General features: G+C 40.6%; 1 protein-coding gene across 1 annotated transcript; it reads left to right on the top strand.

Annotated features, from left to right (window-relative positions):
- The first annotated feature begins 492 nt into the window (after positions 1 to 492).
- Positions 493 to 16,953, top strand: LOC111955314 (transmembrane protein 65). Its single transcript, XM_070436204.1, has 7 exons — positions 493 to 1,783; positions 10,332 to 10,376; positions 10,925 to 10,992; positions 11,201 to 11,255; positions 12,827 to 12,869; positions 13,107 to 13,212; positions 13,384 to 16,953. Exons 1-7 carry the CDS (start codon positions 1,525 to 1,527, stop codon positions 13,501 to 13,503), a joined length of 696 nt encoding a protein of 231 aa, XP_070292305.1. The 5' UTR covers positions 493 to 1,524; the 3' UTR covers positions 13,504 to 16,953.
- The last annotated feature ends 297 nt before the right edge of the window (positions 16,954 to 17,250 follow it).

Here is a 17,250-nt window from a genome sequence, read left to right as displayed (position 1 = left end):
GAATTGAAAGCTGTGCTTTGTTTCTTTCAGCAATGAAGGACTTTGATTATTGGTTTAGTTAGCTTTTTAATGAAAAGTAAAACTGTTCATTTAGCCATTTGTTAGATCAGCTTTAATAGTGGTTTGGTCAGTAASTACCCAATAACACCTTCAAACACTGTAGTGAATGCACCCTTTTCATCACAGCATGACATGATGAGCAGTGATGAACTTTGAGCTGTTTTGACAAGTACCTAGGAGGAACTACCAGGGATAAGGGATCGACATTTTCCAACTCTGCCTACAACACACAAACCAAATTCAAACCTTACYAACCAAATGCTGAATCCTCACATAMATACTWGACAATGCAGCCATTAAAACACATTCTTTGGCAAAAGAAAGGTACTTCTGATCACACATGGCTACTAATGTAATAATGCCTCGAAATAATTTGAGTAGCGCATCCTGTTTTAAACCACAAGGTGGTAACATTACAGCATTTTTATAAACGTTGCTTTACAAACAGACAGCACGGGATGATTCCCTAGTTGTTGGATATTTGATTGCCCATTTAGCCGAATGTATGTACATTGGACATTTTTATTTTATATTTGATACGTTTTGTGTTGCATTTTGGGAGATGTSGTTTACTACTACTCGAGGCGGAGTTCAGTCATGATGAAACTTGGACCAACACATATCTCTGGAGACGTGGTAGCAAGAATAATTAATCGAGCTAGATGAATATATCTATGATATGTGAAAATGTCAGCTCAATGTAGTAAATGATGATCGAGGAAGAACACGAGAAGAGAAACCATACGGTATTTGGGAGAAAAACTACATGGGTCGCAAGTGGAAGTAATCGAGGAAGGCTTCCAGTCGACGACTCGGCTCAAAACATTGAGATCAGTTTTTTGGGCCATATCAAGACTTTCTGAGGAATTGCACGGACGTTTGCAGTGAAATTGCTTATTTCTCAAGCCAAAAAGAGTGGACCCGCAAATGCCACATTATTTTCTTACGGGTCGTCGACTCATATTAGCAGGCATGCCAGAGTCTTTGACATGCGGTTTTGTGCAATTAGCTTAAGTTGGCTAGCTAGCTATTGTTTTCCTTTCGCGAACTGCTCTGTCTTGCCAGGCACATTTAGTAATATATTATTCCAGAAATGCAACAGGAGTCGACTGCAGTTTGCTAACTACATTACTATTTCCAAAATAATAGAAGAGTGGACTTTCACTTTGCATGGGCATTACTTTATCTACAAAGTAACGTTGCAACTTGGCAATAATAGCTAGCTAGTTTAACTTTACTTGCTAGTGTGGTTTGGCTAGTTTGACTGCTCTCATGATTACGCTAACGCGTTCAATGTTGGCTACTTACGTTACTACWGTAAACTAGCTAGTTTTTCGAATTGGCTGGTTGGCAGTGCTGTTCAATGTCAAACTGGGGGAGAACCTATCCATTTTATTTGAAGGCTTTTGGGATACACCCACATTTTTTATTTGTACGAACAACACATTTGCCCCTTTTGCCACAATGTTCAAGCTTTGTCTTCAGAGAACTCTAGGATACACAGTCTCATCAAGGGCAGTGCTGGAAAGTGTCACTGCCGGAAAGGTTTTGAAGGTGTCCCACGTGCAAAGCTGTTGGATGGGAACGCTCGGACTCAACGAGCAGCGGGAGCACCTGAACTCTCCAAAAAGAGCAAAAGAATTCATCTACAGCCTTCACCCCAAAGAAAGAACATGTTTACTCAAAGAACTGCAGAGCTTTGAGTCCATAGCTATAGCACAAGGTAAGATAAAAACWGTTATTGTAATCAAGTTATGTCCAATTTCAAGGGTCACTAATTGATATTGTTTCAGATAAATTATAGGCCATATCTTACAGAGATGAGTAGAAATAAGTGGAGGGCGCCCAACCAGAGTGAGTAGGGGTGCAGCCAAAAAATACAATCATTGAAAAGGAATAGGCGCAACGCTGGCCCATCATTGAACATTATTTGTTTTATTTAAAGCAAGGTTAAAAGAAGGCCATTGAAGTCAAAACGGTAATCTTTTTAAGCTTGCTTAAAAAATATATAATCATGGTGGGCGTGTTGCTCCTTTTCAAATAGAAAGCAACATTTTCATAAGGCGTTTGGGTGGGGTTAGGAGACACTTTTATGATTCATACCTCTTTCCAAGGCGTTGCCTGTAACCTGCCCCTTCTCCCATTTCTATAACCAGAATAGATTCAGTCCACTTGCTTACAGCTGCACTGTGGATGAATAGGATTCCAGATTTAGATTAAGATGCCGCAGAGCCTGCGTGAGATATGGCTTGGAAAACGTACCCCAACTGTTAAACAGAGAAGATTGACGGTACTTCTCTGTGTAATATTTGGTATATTGTGACTATTCAGAATACAATGCATTTCTCATGCCTGGATTGAGGTATGTTTTCTGAGCCATATCTCTCGGCCGGCTCCACAGTGTCACAACCAAAACAAAAAGCAAATGCATCCAACAAGCTTGGAGTAATTATTGCGTGATAAGAATTTGGGCCAATATACCAAACTTTTGACTATAATACCAAGGCTGTCCCCGACTTTAAAAAAAAACTTGTTTGACCGAAAGTTGCCTATTCTTTCAACCAATTGATTGCAAAAAAAAATGTACTCTATTTTTCCACATAGACACACCCTATGTGTTTTAATAAAATCAACTATATCCATTGAGCTTGTCTGATMCTTTAAGCTTACGGTTTGATGCCTCGAGGGTGTCAGAGATCTAGATAAGCAGAAGAGAAAAAAAAACTTAACCTGAACCCAACTATTCTCCTCCCGCCCCTGCTGGCTTTTGCAGATTCTGACATTACTCTCCTGAAGATACCGGTAATATGCTACATGAGGAGTCGGCAAACTTTCTCATGTGGAATGCCAATTTATCTTACCATTTCTACTAGGGATGCATGATATATCGATGAACAWATCGGYATCGGCCGATATTAGACAAAAATGCCAARATCGGTTTCGGCCCAATGTCTAGTTTAARGGCAATGTTAAAAACCGATGTCAAAGCTACCGTGCATACCTATATAACGTAGGTACATGACGTAATGACGCCACGTAAAATTTTGCGCTACATGTGCAACACAGCATTCCTAACCTAGCCTACACAATCTCTATTGTGTGGATCGAGCAGTCATTTGAAATAGTAAGAACATTTCTGCAAGACAACTTCAAGGCGAAATCCATTAAAGCCAAGATAATAGAATTCATTGCCCTTGACAATCAACCGTTCTCTGTCGTGGGTGATATTGGCTTTTGCCGACTGGTTGAGCACCGGTACACAATTTTTCAGATGTTGCCCTACCGGAGTTACAGTAATAGCGTCACTGCTATTAGCTTCACGACATACATACTATGGAATGCTGTTTGGGTCTTTGCGTGTCAAAAAAGATATAGTAGCACTGTCAAAGCTGTACAAAAAACTCTGCAAACACCGGCCACGAACTATGTTTTTACGATACCGCGTTGGTAATAAAGCATCATTTGTTCGACTGCAATTTRTGGAGTAGCTAGCTAGCTTTAGCGTGGTACCTAGCTAGCACCAATACAACCAGCCTGAAAACAATGACCAGTAGAAACTGCAGTCATTTTKATTATTCTTAGCAATGATTTAGGAATCCTTGTGAGTAAGTATTAGCTAGGTTGCAACTTGTTGTTGGCCTATTAAACTTGAACTTCAGTTCATGAAAATAAATAGCTAGCCAGCTACTTAACCCTGTTGCCCTAAGCTAACCTTATAAGCAGCCAGCTAGCTTCATCTGGCTAGTGAGGCTCGACCGGACCGGGTTATGTGTTGTGAAGCTAGCCATYATAAGGATTAGGGACAATAGTGGAATTTGCGGTTTGCTTTCAAGATAAAAGTATGTCATTGACAGTMAAGCAAATMAATACAAATAGAATTATGCCATACCTTTATTTTGAAGGCTAACCGCAGAGTTCACTATTGTGGCTAATCCTTATTGTCAATCAAATAAGAACTGTTTTATAAATTAGGGTTATTTTAGATGACACCTAGCTATATAGTTAGCTAGCTAATGATAGTTACTGAAACAGATTGTCGTTTTGCTATGTTTTCGGGAAAGAACATAAACTCAGCAAAAAAAGAAACGTACCTTTTTCAGGACCCTGTCTTTCAAAGATAATTTGTAAAAAATCAAATGACTTCACAGACTTTCATTGTAAAGGGTTTAAACACTGTTTCCCATGCTTAAGTTGCTGCAGGGGGTGCTGAGATGTTGGCCGGGATAGGGGTAGCCAGGTGGAAAGCATGGTCAGCCGTAGAAAAATGCATATCGAAATTATTGATTATCGTAGATTTATCGGTGGTGACAGTGTTGACTATCCTCGGTGCAGCTGGGAGGAGGTGCTCTTATTCTCCATGGACTTTAGTGTCCCAAAACCTTTTGGAATTAGTGCTACAGGATGCACATTTCTGTTTGAAAAGTTAGCCTTAGCTTTCCTAAGTGACTGAGTATATTGGTTCCTGACTTCCCTGAAAAGTTCCATATCGCGGGGGCTATTCGATGCTAATGCAGAATGCCGCAGGATGTTTTTGTGCTGGTCAAGGGCAGCCAAGTCTGGGGTGAACGAAGGGCTATATCTGTTCTTAGTTCAATTTTTTTTAATGGGGCATGCTTATTTAAGATGGAGAGGAAAGCACTTTTGAAGAGCAACCAGGCATCCTCTACTGACGGGATGAGGTCAATATCCTTCCAGGATACTCGGGCCAGGTCGATTTAGAAAGGCCTGCTTGCAGAAGTATTTTAGGGAGTGTTTGACAGTGATGAGGGGTGGTCGTTTCACCGCGGACCCATTACATCGCTGAGATCATGGTTGAAGACAGCAGAGGTGTATTTAGAGGGCAAGTTGGTCAGGATGATATCTAAGAGCGTGCCCATGGTTACAGATTTAGGGTTGTACCTGTTAGGTTCCTTGATAATTTGTGTGAGATTGAGGGCATCTAGCTTAGATTGTAGGACGGCCGGGGTGTTAAGCATGTCCCAGTTTAGGTCACCTAACAGTACGATCTCTGAAGATAGATGGGTAGCGATCAATTCACATATGGTGTCCAGGGCACAGCTGGGAACTAAAGGGGGTCTATAACAAGCGGCAATGGTGAGAGACTTGTTTCTGGAAAGGTGGATTTTTAAAAGTAGAAGCTCGATTTGTTTGGGCACAGACCTGGATAGTATGACAGAACTCTGCAGGCTATCTTTGCAGTAGATTGCAACTCCACCCCCTTTGGCAGTTCTATCTTGTCAGAAAATGTTATAGTTAGGGATGGAAATTTAAGGAGTTTTGGTGGCCTTCCTAAGACAGGATTCAGACACGGCTAGGACATCCGGGTTGGCAGATTGCGTTAAAGCAGTGAATAAAACAAATTTAGGGAGGAGGCTTCTGATGTTGACATGCATGAAACCAATGCTTTTACGGTTACAGAAGTCAACAATTGAGCGCGCCTGGGGAATGGGAGGGATGCTGGAGGCTGCAGGACCTGGGTTAACCTCTACATCAACAGAGGAGGAGTAGGATAAGAGTACGGCTAAAATAACTGGTCGTCTAGTGCTTTCGGAACAGAGAGTAAAAGGAGCAGATGTCTGGGCACGGAAGAATAGATTCAAGGCATAATGTACAGACAAGGGTATGGTAGGATGTGAGTACTAGAGGTCGACAGATTAATCGGAATGGCCGATTTAATTAGGGCCGATTTCAAGTTTTCATAACAATCGGAAATTTGTATTTTTGGACACCGATTTGGCAGATTTTTAAATATACACTGCTCAAAAAAATAAAGGGAACACTTAAACAACACAATGTAANTGTGCAATGTAACAGGAATATTTAGACTTATGGATGCCACCCGATAGATAAAATACGGAACGGTTCCGTATTTCACTGAAAGAATAAAGGTCTTGTTTGAGATGATAGTTTCCGGATTCGACCATATTAATGACCTAAYGCTRGTATTTCTGTGTGTTATTATGTTATAATTAAGTCTATGATTTGATAGAGCAGTCTGACTGAGCGATGGTAGGCACCAGCAGGCTCGAAAGCATTTATTCAAACAGCACTTTCGTGCGTTTTGCCAGCAGCTCGTCGCTGTTCTTCAAGCATTGAGCTGTTTATGACTTTAAGCCCATCAACTCCCGAGATTAGGCTGGTGTAACCGATGTGAAATGGCTAGCTAGTTAGCGGAGTGCGCGCTAATAGCGTTTCAAACGTCACTCGCTCTGAGACTTGGAGTGGTTGTTCCCCTTGCTCTGCAAGGGCCGCGGCATTTGTGMAGCGATGGGTAACGCTGCTTCGAGGGTACTGGTTCGAGCCCAGGTTAGGGCGAGGAGAGGGACGGAAGCTATACTGTTACACTTGCAATACTAAAGTGCCTATAAGAACATCCAATAGTCAAAGGTATATGAAATACAAATCGTATAGAGAGAAATTGTCCTATAATTCCTATAATAACTACAACCTAAAACTTCTTACCTGGGAATATTGAAGACTTTTACTTCTCCAACYCTTTGTTTTTGCATTATTAAACCAAATTGAACATGTTTCATTTTATTTGAGGCTAAATTGATTTTATTGGTGTATTATATTAAGTTAAAATAAGTGTTCATTCAGTATTGTTGTAATTGTCATTATTACAAATATATATTTTTTTAAATCGGCCGATTAATCGGTATCGGCSTTGAAAAATCATAATCGGTCGACCTCTAGTGAGTACAGTGGAGGTAAGCCTAGGCATTGAGTGACGATGAGAGGTTTTGTCTCTAGAGGCACCATTTAAGCCAGGTGAGGTCACCTGGGGGGTGGGGGGTGTGGGGGGTGGAACAAAAGGGCTAGCTTAGGCATATTGAGCAGGGCTAGAGGCTTTACAGTGAAATAAGACAAATCACTAACCAAAACAGCAATAGACAAGMCATATTGACATTAGGGGGAGGCATGTGTAGCCGAGTGATCATAGGGTCCAGTGAGTAGCTAGGCGAGCAGGYGGCACGGCGATTGACATCTAGCAGATGGGCCTCAGGGGGACGTCGCAACGGGAGAGCCTGTTGAAACCCCCTCGGACAGTTACATCGGCAGACCAGCATTGGTGGATCAGCAGGGCTCCGTGTCGGCTGCAAAGGGTCCAGGCCAATTTGCAAAAGAGTTATTGAAGCCCAGGAATTGTCTGATGGATCTCTTCGGGTCGTCGGGAGATGGGCCTAGCTCGAGGCTAACTGGTGCTTGCTTCGGGACAGAGACATTAGCCAGGAGTAGCCACTCGGATAGCAGCTAGCTAGCTGCGATGATCCAGAGTAAAGGTTCAGAGCTTGCGGTAGGAATCCGGGGATGTGGTAGAGAAAAGCAGTCCGATATGCTCTGGGTTGATATCGTGCTGTGCAGACTGGCAGGAATTGACCGGGCTGAGGCTGGCAGATGTCCGAGTTAACGGTGATGACCGCTAGCAGAGGCTAACTGACTAGTAGCTAGTTAGCTGGCTAGCTCCTGAAGGGGGTTRCYGTTCTAAACTATAAAAAAAATAGCAGATCCATACCACATTGGATGAGGTGGGTTGCAGGAGAGTATGTTCAGTCCGTAGATGGAAATTGAGATTAAAAAWWWWAAAAAWMMWWWKSYAYYAAAAKRWWWWWWWKKKSGGYKKAYYKKAWRYAAAKKYYKKWRCCKKRMSRWKSKCKWRRTMGGGMWWTMMMMMMWWTWAAAAAAAGAAAAAGAAAGAAAAGTAATTTAGAATAAGGCTGTAAAGTAACAAAATGTGGAAAKGGGAGGGGTCTGAATACTTTCCGAATGCACTGTAGTCACCTGTCATGAGATGTGAATGTCAGATACTGCTGCCTTGTTCCATGTCACTCTGTCTTCATGTTCAACAAGAAATCTCCAGGAGAGTCGCTTAGTGATTCAAATAACTTTTAAGTATTTTTTTTGACAATCTTGTCACTAGTTGTAAGCCATGTGATTACGACATCAGCTTAAACAGCTTTTAACACAGAAATTGCATTGAATATCAAGGTAGTATGGCGTTGTAYTAATCGGCTCTTTGAAATGATAAACCTGTTATCCAAACAGGAATGCAAACAGGAATGCAACTGTGCCAAGCATCATAATGAACAGATCAAGGGATGATTGACTGTTCACCCAGCACCAAATCTGTAATGGCAAGACCATGTCTCAGCATTTTATGCCAATATACCAATAATAAGTTGGTTTACAAGTTGGAGTGGTCAGAAGTATGTTGAATAAATGCAGTTTCTCTCCCTTAGAAGCCATTAAAAAGCAATCAATAGTCTTGTCTACAACGCCAATTTCAGTCAAATCGTTTTAGCAGATTTCTMGCTTTTGAACTATGTAGTCATTTTACAATCTCTATGGCATCTGGCTGCATTGCCCATTGTTCACTGGCAAACAAAACATGTTGGCACATATTTCCATATTTTCCCCTCCAATTTAATTTAGGATATATTTACTTTCACWAATTTTATGGAGACTAAATTGGCCATCGGAGACTAGACACAAACACACCTCTTCTCCAATTTGGTTCCTAGCAGCAGGTACAGCTACTCTTATCTGATGTTTTGGCTGCTGGAGAAGTGCCAGTTCCTCAGAACTGTGACAGCTGGCAGATGGTGACGATTGCCACAGACGAGATGAATAGACAGCTCTGTAATTAGGCAGAGGCAGATGCACCACTCCAGCTAAGCTCTGAGGGAAAAAACCCATCATCGCAGCACTGCTGCCTGCTGTGCCAGTTTTTCAGAAAGGTCATTTAGAATGCAGTGTTGATATCGCTCTAAAATTATGTTGTCTAGGTCTCACTGATTCCTCTGAAATGAATGAAGTGGAGGACATTGGAGTGGCAGATTACATGTAGCCTTATGCTATTTCTCATGGAATATCTACTGGCTGCAGATTGCACAGATATCAATTTTGGAGTCATAGAAGTTTTGGGATATTTTCCCATCCTCCCAGTCTTTTTCCCCCATGAGTCAACAGAAATGAAATCAAACCATAAGCCTTTGTTGTGCCAGATGGTATTGTTTCCTCAGTCACTACCAACATGTTTATTATTGGTTTTAGAAAGGTAAAAGGCTCTGGACATTCATGTCTCATTTTTCACTCTCCCTCAAGCACTTTTCTTTCAGTCACAACATAAGTTTGTGGGTTCTATAGTCCACARTGAAAACCTGTTCTCTTTTATGAGCAGCTGTGCACTCATGAGCAGTTTGGCCTGCTGCTTTTGATTTYATAAGTAGGCTATTTCATGACATCAATTGTATTTCCATTCCCATTTAACTGCTTCAGTTGGGGGTCACCTCACCCTAGTCTTGGGTTACCCCTCCAGAAATAGCGCCCCAACCCCTCTGTCTCAAGGGAGCATCTTTGACCTATTCCAACCATGGTCACATATAGAGTTGTGAATCTGCTTAGCGCTGTGCTGGGGTTTGTGTGTTTGTTTTTAAAACRGAACTCTTAATGAAGGACCCAATTGGGGCTAACGGCATTTGTCTCCCWTAATTCACGCAGGATGCACCTGGCCACTGTCCCAGAGTGCAACCTGCTCTAGTGACCAAATGCAAACTCAATCTCTTTTATGAGACATGGAAATWAATCACCTTTCCATTCTGGACCCATGCTACTACTATCACAACCAGGGGTTGGAACCAAAATAATTTTTCAATCGCTTCGTTCTGAACAGAAACGTTATTTATTTTTTTGTTTCTGTTCCACTGTTTCTGAACAGCAAAATAAAGTTCTGAACTGGTTGGAACCCCCAAAAAGTACCTGGTTTATGTCGTTCCTTTTTAACCTGAAAGTCTAAGCCTTTAGGGGGGACGGGACTTTCGTTTACGGTTTTGATTCTGTTACTCTAATAATTTTTATTTTCTGTTCCCTAAACCGGTTCCAAAACCTGACTACTGCTAATGAATGGGGGGGGGAAACTACCGGTATATGATAAGAGTAATGGGAGTCGTGCATGCCTGTCCACATTCACTCCCACAAAACAGTTGACTGACTAGTAGTACAATAATTTCTAAACACATTTACTGAATATCCTACCCAAGAATTTGTTTCTCCCAAGACCATTGAATATTGGCACCTCTTGGCTAGAGCGGAGTTGTTCATTCAACGTTAGGCCTATACAGTGAATAATATGCTGGAAAGTTGGCAGAAACACCTCTGTGCCAAGCTTTTCGGGAAGAAAAWATTAGGGTGGATTAGGATCTGAAAGATCTCCCCAAGTGCACATAATTTTGCAAATAATTGTTTATGTTTTTGATGTTCTTGCCTTTCAGAGACGCAAGAGACTTCACCGCTTACTCAAGCTCAGATCAGATACGGTAAGATAAAAGCTGTCACTAAAATTATGAATAAAATGTTTTTTTGTACCATAGAGATATTTATAGCTCAAAAGTTTTCACAGTGGGATCAGAGGTCTACCCTTCCGTAGCCACATTATACACCTTGGAAATGAGTCTCTAATTGTCTTATCAGCTTTGTTTCCCAGTCGCTCTACCCTAGTGCTATTTATCTTAAAATAACCAACAATATAGTGTGTGTGTGTGTGTGTGTAGGGAAATGTTTGAGTCAGCCATTGAAAATGACAGTCAGTGTCAGCTTTCGAACAGTGGTACTGAGCTAGTTTTTGCCAAGTTGTCTGACAGTATAGAAATTGTCAGTAGTACATTGCCCCCATAAACATACAGTACACGCAGGRACAAACAAGCATGTGGGAGTCACTTAGTGACAGGGTAGTGTCAGTCACTCGCATCACTCAACAGGAACATTCCTATTCACATGATGGAGACAACTCCCAAGACAGATTMATTTTAGCAGCAAACTATAAGAATATTTTTATTTTTAATATTATTTACAATTTTGCTTTCAGTGCTCCTACACAATGCAATCCCCTTCATTGGTTTTGGCTTCCTGGACAATGCCATCATGATTGCGGCAGTAAGTGGTATGACTTTTTTAGGTGGTTGAATTTACATATTGTTTAGTTTTAAATTAGCATTTGAAATGTATTTTGTATTTCACATTGTAGATGGTCTATGGGAGGATAAATGGGAGCATTGAGATTTGTTTTGTTTTTGAAAGTCAACATGAATATCTAACACCAAGAAACAATTGTCAATGTAATATTTCTGCTTTTGACTTTTAGGGAACCCAGATTGAGTTGTCTATAGGGGTCACCTTTGGACTATCGACCATGGCAGGTAAGARTGATTGTGATCTGAAACATTGAAATGTAGCAGCAGCTCCCTCAATGGACATTGGTCGACTTGGAATACTTCAACATTCTGAGTGGTGCAGCMGTGTAAGGCATTGCATCTCAGTATAAGAGGCGTCACTTCTGTCCCTGGTTCGAATCCAGGCTGTATCACATCCGGCCATGATTGGGAGTCCCAAAGGGTGGCGCACAATTSGCCCAGCATCGTCCGGYTTTGGCCGGGGTAGGCCGTCATTGTAAATAAGAAWTTGTTTTTAACTGACTTGCCTAGTTAAATAAAGGTTAAATAAAATGTAAAAAAACAGCCTTACAGGGGTCAGTTATCTTACAGTATAACCAAAAGAGCAAAATAAACAGTCTAGACAGCCTCTTACCAACGGGGTACATTAACTGTTGCTATGGATACCACATCAAAAGATACCCCTATCCTGATTTCAGAGTGAAACCAGAAGTACATATTGGGTTACCATCTGATTTGGAAGGTGATGATGGTATACCCAGTCTAGTAAATTCCACATCCTGTGACAGTAGATGGCATTCATTTTACCCTCCACTGTGGGGCCTGATGGATTTTGTAGGCTCCTTTTTTGGAAGCATGTAGGCTACTGTCCCTGAATGGAGTTCTTCAAATGGCAAATACTTTTGTTTACTTGATGTCTGCTTTTTCCATTGAGGGCTACGGCAGCTATTACAATTGGGATAAAGTATCTCCGGAGAATTGTGGGATGCTTTTGTTTAGGCAGTAGACTAATATGTTTCCCTCATGCCAAATGAATCTGTATTTAACTGATTGAGCACATCTGATCAGTCCCAGACAACTGCTTTTGCAAGGCTTTGGATTCGTTAGCCTGAGATACTCACATTTTGCTTTATGCTCCCCAAAAATACTTTTCAGTACACAAAAACAAATTTTGGGAAGCAACACTAGTGTGTGGAACCCGAATTCCTGGACCACTCTAGCACCTTGGGGTTCACTTTTGCATTATCACCACTATCCAAGAAATACGGTTCAATCAGTGAGTACAAGAACATATAGATTCTTGCCAAATCCAATTCTCATAGTCAGCGCTGTCTAATGCTGGCTCATGTTAATACATATCGATCTAGTTGAATGCATTGTGCTTGAAATTGGCTCATCTCATCCATAATTTACCAAGTGCTATTATATAGTGCCACTACACATCCTCACCACAGTGCAATTTATGGTTGCTCCTTATCCCAGTGTGATGCACAAGCTGCGTTTTCACGATGCTGTCAGGGTTTAAAGCAGCCAGATCTAAGTAGTTCCTTGGGCTGGTCAATATTGTGGCTGACTTTTGAGAGCTCCCTGATGCTAATGAAATGGAGTGATAATACAATTCAGTACACTGATCTAATTGCAAACTGTAGAGACAGTAGCTGAACTTTTTTTAAGTGTCAACAGCCTCTCAGCATTGTTACATGTTTAAACAAAGATCAGAAGAACAGGAGCAGTTGTATTGAAAAAGATTGAACTGATTTTGAGAATCATTTGGTTGAAAGACTATGCATAAACCCGTTATTCCCCTTCTGTTACAGCTGCAGCTCTTGGGAACCTGGTTTCAGACCTGGCTGGACTTGGGTAAGAGGACCAACCACCCCTCCGTTAGGTCTAATATTTAGACTGCGATAGAACTATCAAAGCCGTGCAAGTACTTCAGGGGTGGGGGTCACACGTTACTGGGTAGACTGGTATGATTATGAAATTAGTGTGTGAATTTATTTTCTGTGAAAATTTGACCTTGAAATGGAAGGGTAATAAAAAAAAATGTACATGACTACCATAGCTGGGTTTCTTATATTGTCCTTCTGTTGGCAGTCTTGCAGGATACGTGGAAATCCTAGCTTCCAGGCTAGGGATGCAGGTTCCTGACTTGACCCCCAAGCAGGCAGACATGTGGCAGACCAGGGTTAGCTCCCACATGGTGAGTGTTTAGAAATGATCTTTATGGGCTGGCCTAGTACTGGACTAAAAATCTAAATCTGGTTATGAGAAACTGGCCATATATAAATTGAGATATTTAGAGGATGGCTGGGTTACTAGTTATCCATGTTCAAAGAGTTATGATAACCTAACAGACATGCATTCTTCTCAGGGAAAAGGCATTGGAGTCACAATCGGATGCATTCTCGGAATGTTCCCCCTGCTATTCCTAGGGGATGATGAAGATGAGCACAAGAAAAAAGAAGCACAAACAAACACCCCAAACTCTTAACAGCATGGTAACAATCTTTTTGGTCTCGAGTCAATTGCAACAAGCATCATCAGCATGATTTTAGTATGATTTTAGCATGATTTTAGCATGATTTTAGTTGATCTCTATCTCTGAAAACCTTCTCTATTTCATTATATATGCCATTTACCAGACGCTTTTATCCAGTGACTTAGTCATGGGTGCATACATTTTACGTACATATGGAATCATGTGGTAACCAAAAAAGTGTTATATATTTTATATTTGAGATTCTTCAAAGTAGCCACCCTTTGCCTTGATGCACACTCTTGGCATTCTCTCAATCAGCTTCACAGTCTTGAAGGAGTTCCCAGATATGCTGTGCACGTGTTGGCTACTTTTCCTTCACTCTGCAGTCCGACTCATCCCAAACCATCTCAATTTTGTTTAGGTCGGGGGATTGTGGAGACCAGGTCATCTGATGCAGCACTCCATCACTCTCGTTCTTGGTCAAATAACCCTTACACAGCTTAGAGGTGTGTTGGGTCATTGTCATGTTGAAAAACAAATGATAGTCCCACTAAGTCCAAACCAGATGGGATGGCGTATCGCTGCAGAATGCTGTGGCAGCCATGCTGATTTAGTGTGCCTTGATTTGTAAATAAATCACTGACAGTGTCACCAGCAAAGCCCCCCCACATTATAACACCTCCTCCTCCATGCTTTACAGTGGGAAATACACATGTGGAGATCATCCGTTCACCCACACCTCGTCTCACAAAGACACAGCGGTTGGAACCAAAAATCTCCAATTTAGACTTCAGACCAAAGAACACATTTCCACCGGTCTAATGTCCATTGCTCGTGTTTTTTGGCCCAAGCAAGTATTCTTCTTATTGATGTCCTTTTAGTAGTGGTTTTTCAATTTGACCATGAAGGCCTGATTCACACAGTCTCCTCTGAATTCTTGATGTTGAGATGTCTGTTACTTGTGACTGAAGCATTTATTTGGGCTGCAATTTCAGAGGCTGGTAACTCTAATGAACTTATCCTCTGCAGCAGAGGTAACTCTGGGTCTTCCATTCCTGTGGCGGTCCTCATGGGAGACAGTTTCATGATGGCTCTTGATGGGTTTTTGCGACTGCACTTGAAGAAACATTCAGTTCTTGACATTTTCCGTATTGACTGACCTACATGTCTTAAAGTAATTATGGACTGTCGTTTCTCTTTGCTTATTTGAGCTGTTCTTGCCATAATATGGATTTGGTCTTTTACCAAATAGGGCTATCTTCTGTATACCCCCCTACCTTGTCACAACACAAGTGATTGGCTTAAACGCATTAAGGAAAGAAATTCCACAAATTAACTTTTAATAAGGCACACCTGTTAATTTAAATGCATTCCAGGTGACAACCTCATGAAGCTGGTTGAGAGAATACCAAAAGTATGCAACGCTGTCATCAAGGAAAAGGGTGGCTACTTTGAAGAATCTAAAATCTATATTTTGATTTGTTTAACACTTTAGTGTTGATGTAGAATAATAGTGAAGACAATGTAGAAAATAGTAAAAAATAAAGAAAAACCCTTGAATGAGTAGGTGTTCTAAAACTTTTGARAGGTAGTGTATGTGATCATCATGAGTCATTGCAAGTTACTCATAGACTCGTCCCTGTTGGCCCACTGATGGACTACACTGCAGTCAATTGGTTTACATTTATCATGGAGTTGTATCATGGAGTTGGAAGCTGAAATGAAAACACAAATCATGTTGTCAGTCTTCAAGTTTCACAATTTTGGCAAAAGATAAAACCAAGGAACACGTAAACTGCTACCTCAATGGTATTTTATTTTTGTTCTGATTGAAACATCAACAGGTTGAACTAGCTTGTACATCAAAGGATACGTCTTTTGTTTTCTGTACAATATATGATTTATTGATTTTGTTTATCAACAAGGAAAAAGGGATTACTTTATCATTTGAAAATCAGGTCACGAATGCTGTTTTATAGCACTACTAACCCAGTTTTTCAGATGCAAAGTTACAAACATACCTGTACTATACACACACTACATTGAGTATGCATAATGCCTTGGGTTCCTAGGATGTCAACATCTTAAATTGGCTATCTATTATGCTAACTATTGCTAACTAGCCTTCACAATTATTTTAGCAAAGCCTATACCTTTGAAGTGCCTCAAGTTTATTTTTATTTATTTTTTGACCTTTTTAAAAACAAGCACACAGATTTTATTTTGTGAAAAAGTATTTAACTTCATGTTTGAAAGCGTCATTTTTAGTATGTAAATGTTAATCTGCTTTATTTTGGAGAAATTAAGGAAACCGTTTCTGAAGAAAGCTGATCAATTAAGCGTAAATCTGCACTCACTACAGTATGTGTTCTAAAACAGGTTGGATTTATGTGCACAGAAGACGAGCAATACAATGTTTCTTAAAATGCAATTACTGCACCTATTATTTTGTTGCCAATATTATAGAATTTTTATAGGATAGCTACGAATTTGTTTATCTGAGACAACCATTTACTTATTGTGGCCTAAAATCAGATTTTTTTTAATAGATGTAATCAAACTAGTCATATTTGTGTGAAAGGATATTCTTTGTTTTCTGTCTATTTGAATATCGGTATTCGTTTTCTCAGTTTGCCTTTTCTGATTTCAGTAAATGTGGTACTTAAACTGGAATGCCCCTCACCACACTGCTGTATTTCCTCATGAATTGTAATGAATGTTCATAATGACCCTTATTATTTAAACTATTACTGCTGTTGTCAGCAATGTACTTCGATGTAAAAACACTGTTGCAGCACAACCAGACTAATAAGAAAGTGTGCACCAAGGTGTAACAAATGGTTTGACAGTTTTTGTTTGAAAGCAATGAATGTTGTGGGTGAGGTAGTATTTCTGCAGTTTGGGCTTGATCTCTCTACATCCTTCTCTTTAGCACTAATCGCCATGCACAATTTCCTCACCTCTGCCCTCTGGTGGCTGAAACATTTTTATTTGCCTCAGCTCATTCTCCCTACTGCTATTCCTCCTGGCGTTCTCTGGTCTTGCTTGTTGCACCAATTTCCCCTCCTGTGGAATCTTTGTTTGCCTGATTTCCATCAATTATCTGAACAGCCATCTCCCCGTCCTTGCTATCCAACTCTTCGCTCTCCCTTATTGGTTATTGCTCCACCATGATATCTCAGTAGATCTCTCCTCCTTGTATCATGTTTTTTTCTTTGTCCCCATTAATGAACATGCAAGAAAGTATCATGCTAATAAAAGAACTACCGGCATTCATTTAAACAAATATGGACTTATCATCCAATGCTCTTCCCCACTACCATGTGCATAAAATGTATCTATGCTGCCATGTTTGCATTTTAAAATGTATACTTATACCATTGAAGAGAAAATACTTGTGTAAAAAGACTGATTGCTCTTGTATTTTGCAACAATGATTTAATAAAACATGCAAGCAATGTTTTACGGTTCTATTACTTTTTATAAAACTGTTCTGTCCTGCCTCCCCCATCCCTGCTTTGTGCCTGTGGCCTGTGCAAATGCAGGCTAAAGGGGTAACACCTTGCGATCTTGTTAAGGAACATTTGGCGTAATGGCTAAGGGGTTGGGAGTAGCTGGACCTAAGTTTTAGTCCTGGTTGGGGCCACCCCCCGAATGCTCTACAGTATTTTACAGGTGCTTAGTCAATACAAATGAGAATAAAAATACTAACTTCTGTAATAACATRAAGTGAACAGGTCGCTAGACACGTGTTCCTTC

Source organism: Salvelinus sp. IW2-2015, linkage group LG30, assembly GCF_002910315.2.
Source record: "Salvelinus sp. IW2-2015 linkage group LG30, ASM291031v2, whole genome shotgun sequence".
Taxonomy (NCBI): domain Eukaryota; kingdom Metazoa; phylum Chordata; class Actinopteri; order Salmoniformes; family Salmonidae; genus Salvelinus; species Salvelinus sp. IW2-2015.
This window is presented reverse-complemented; position numbering and strand designations above follow the sequence as displayed.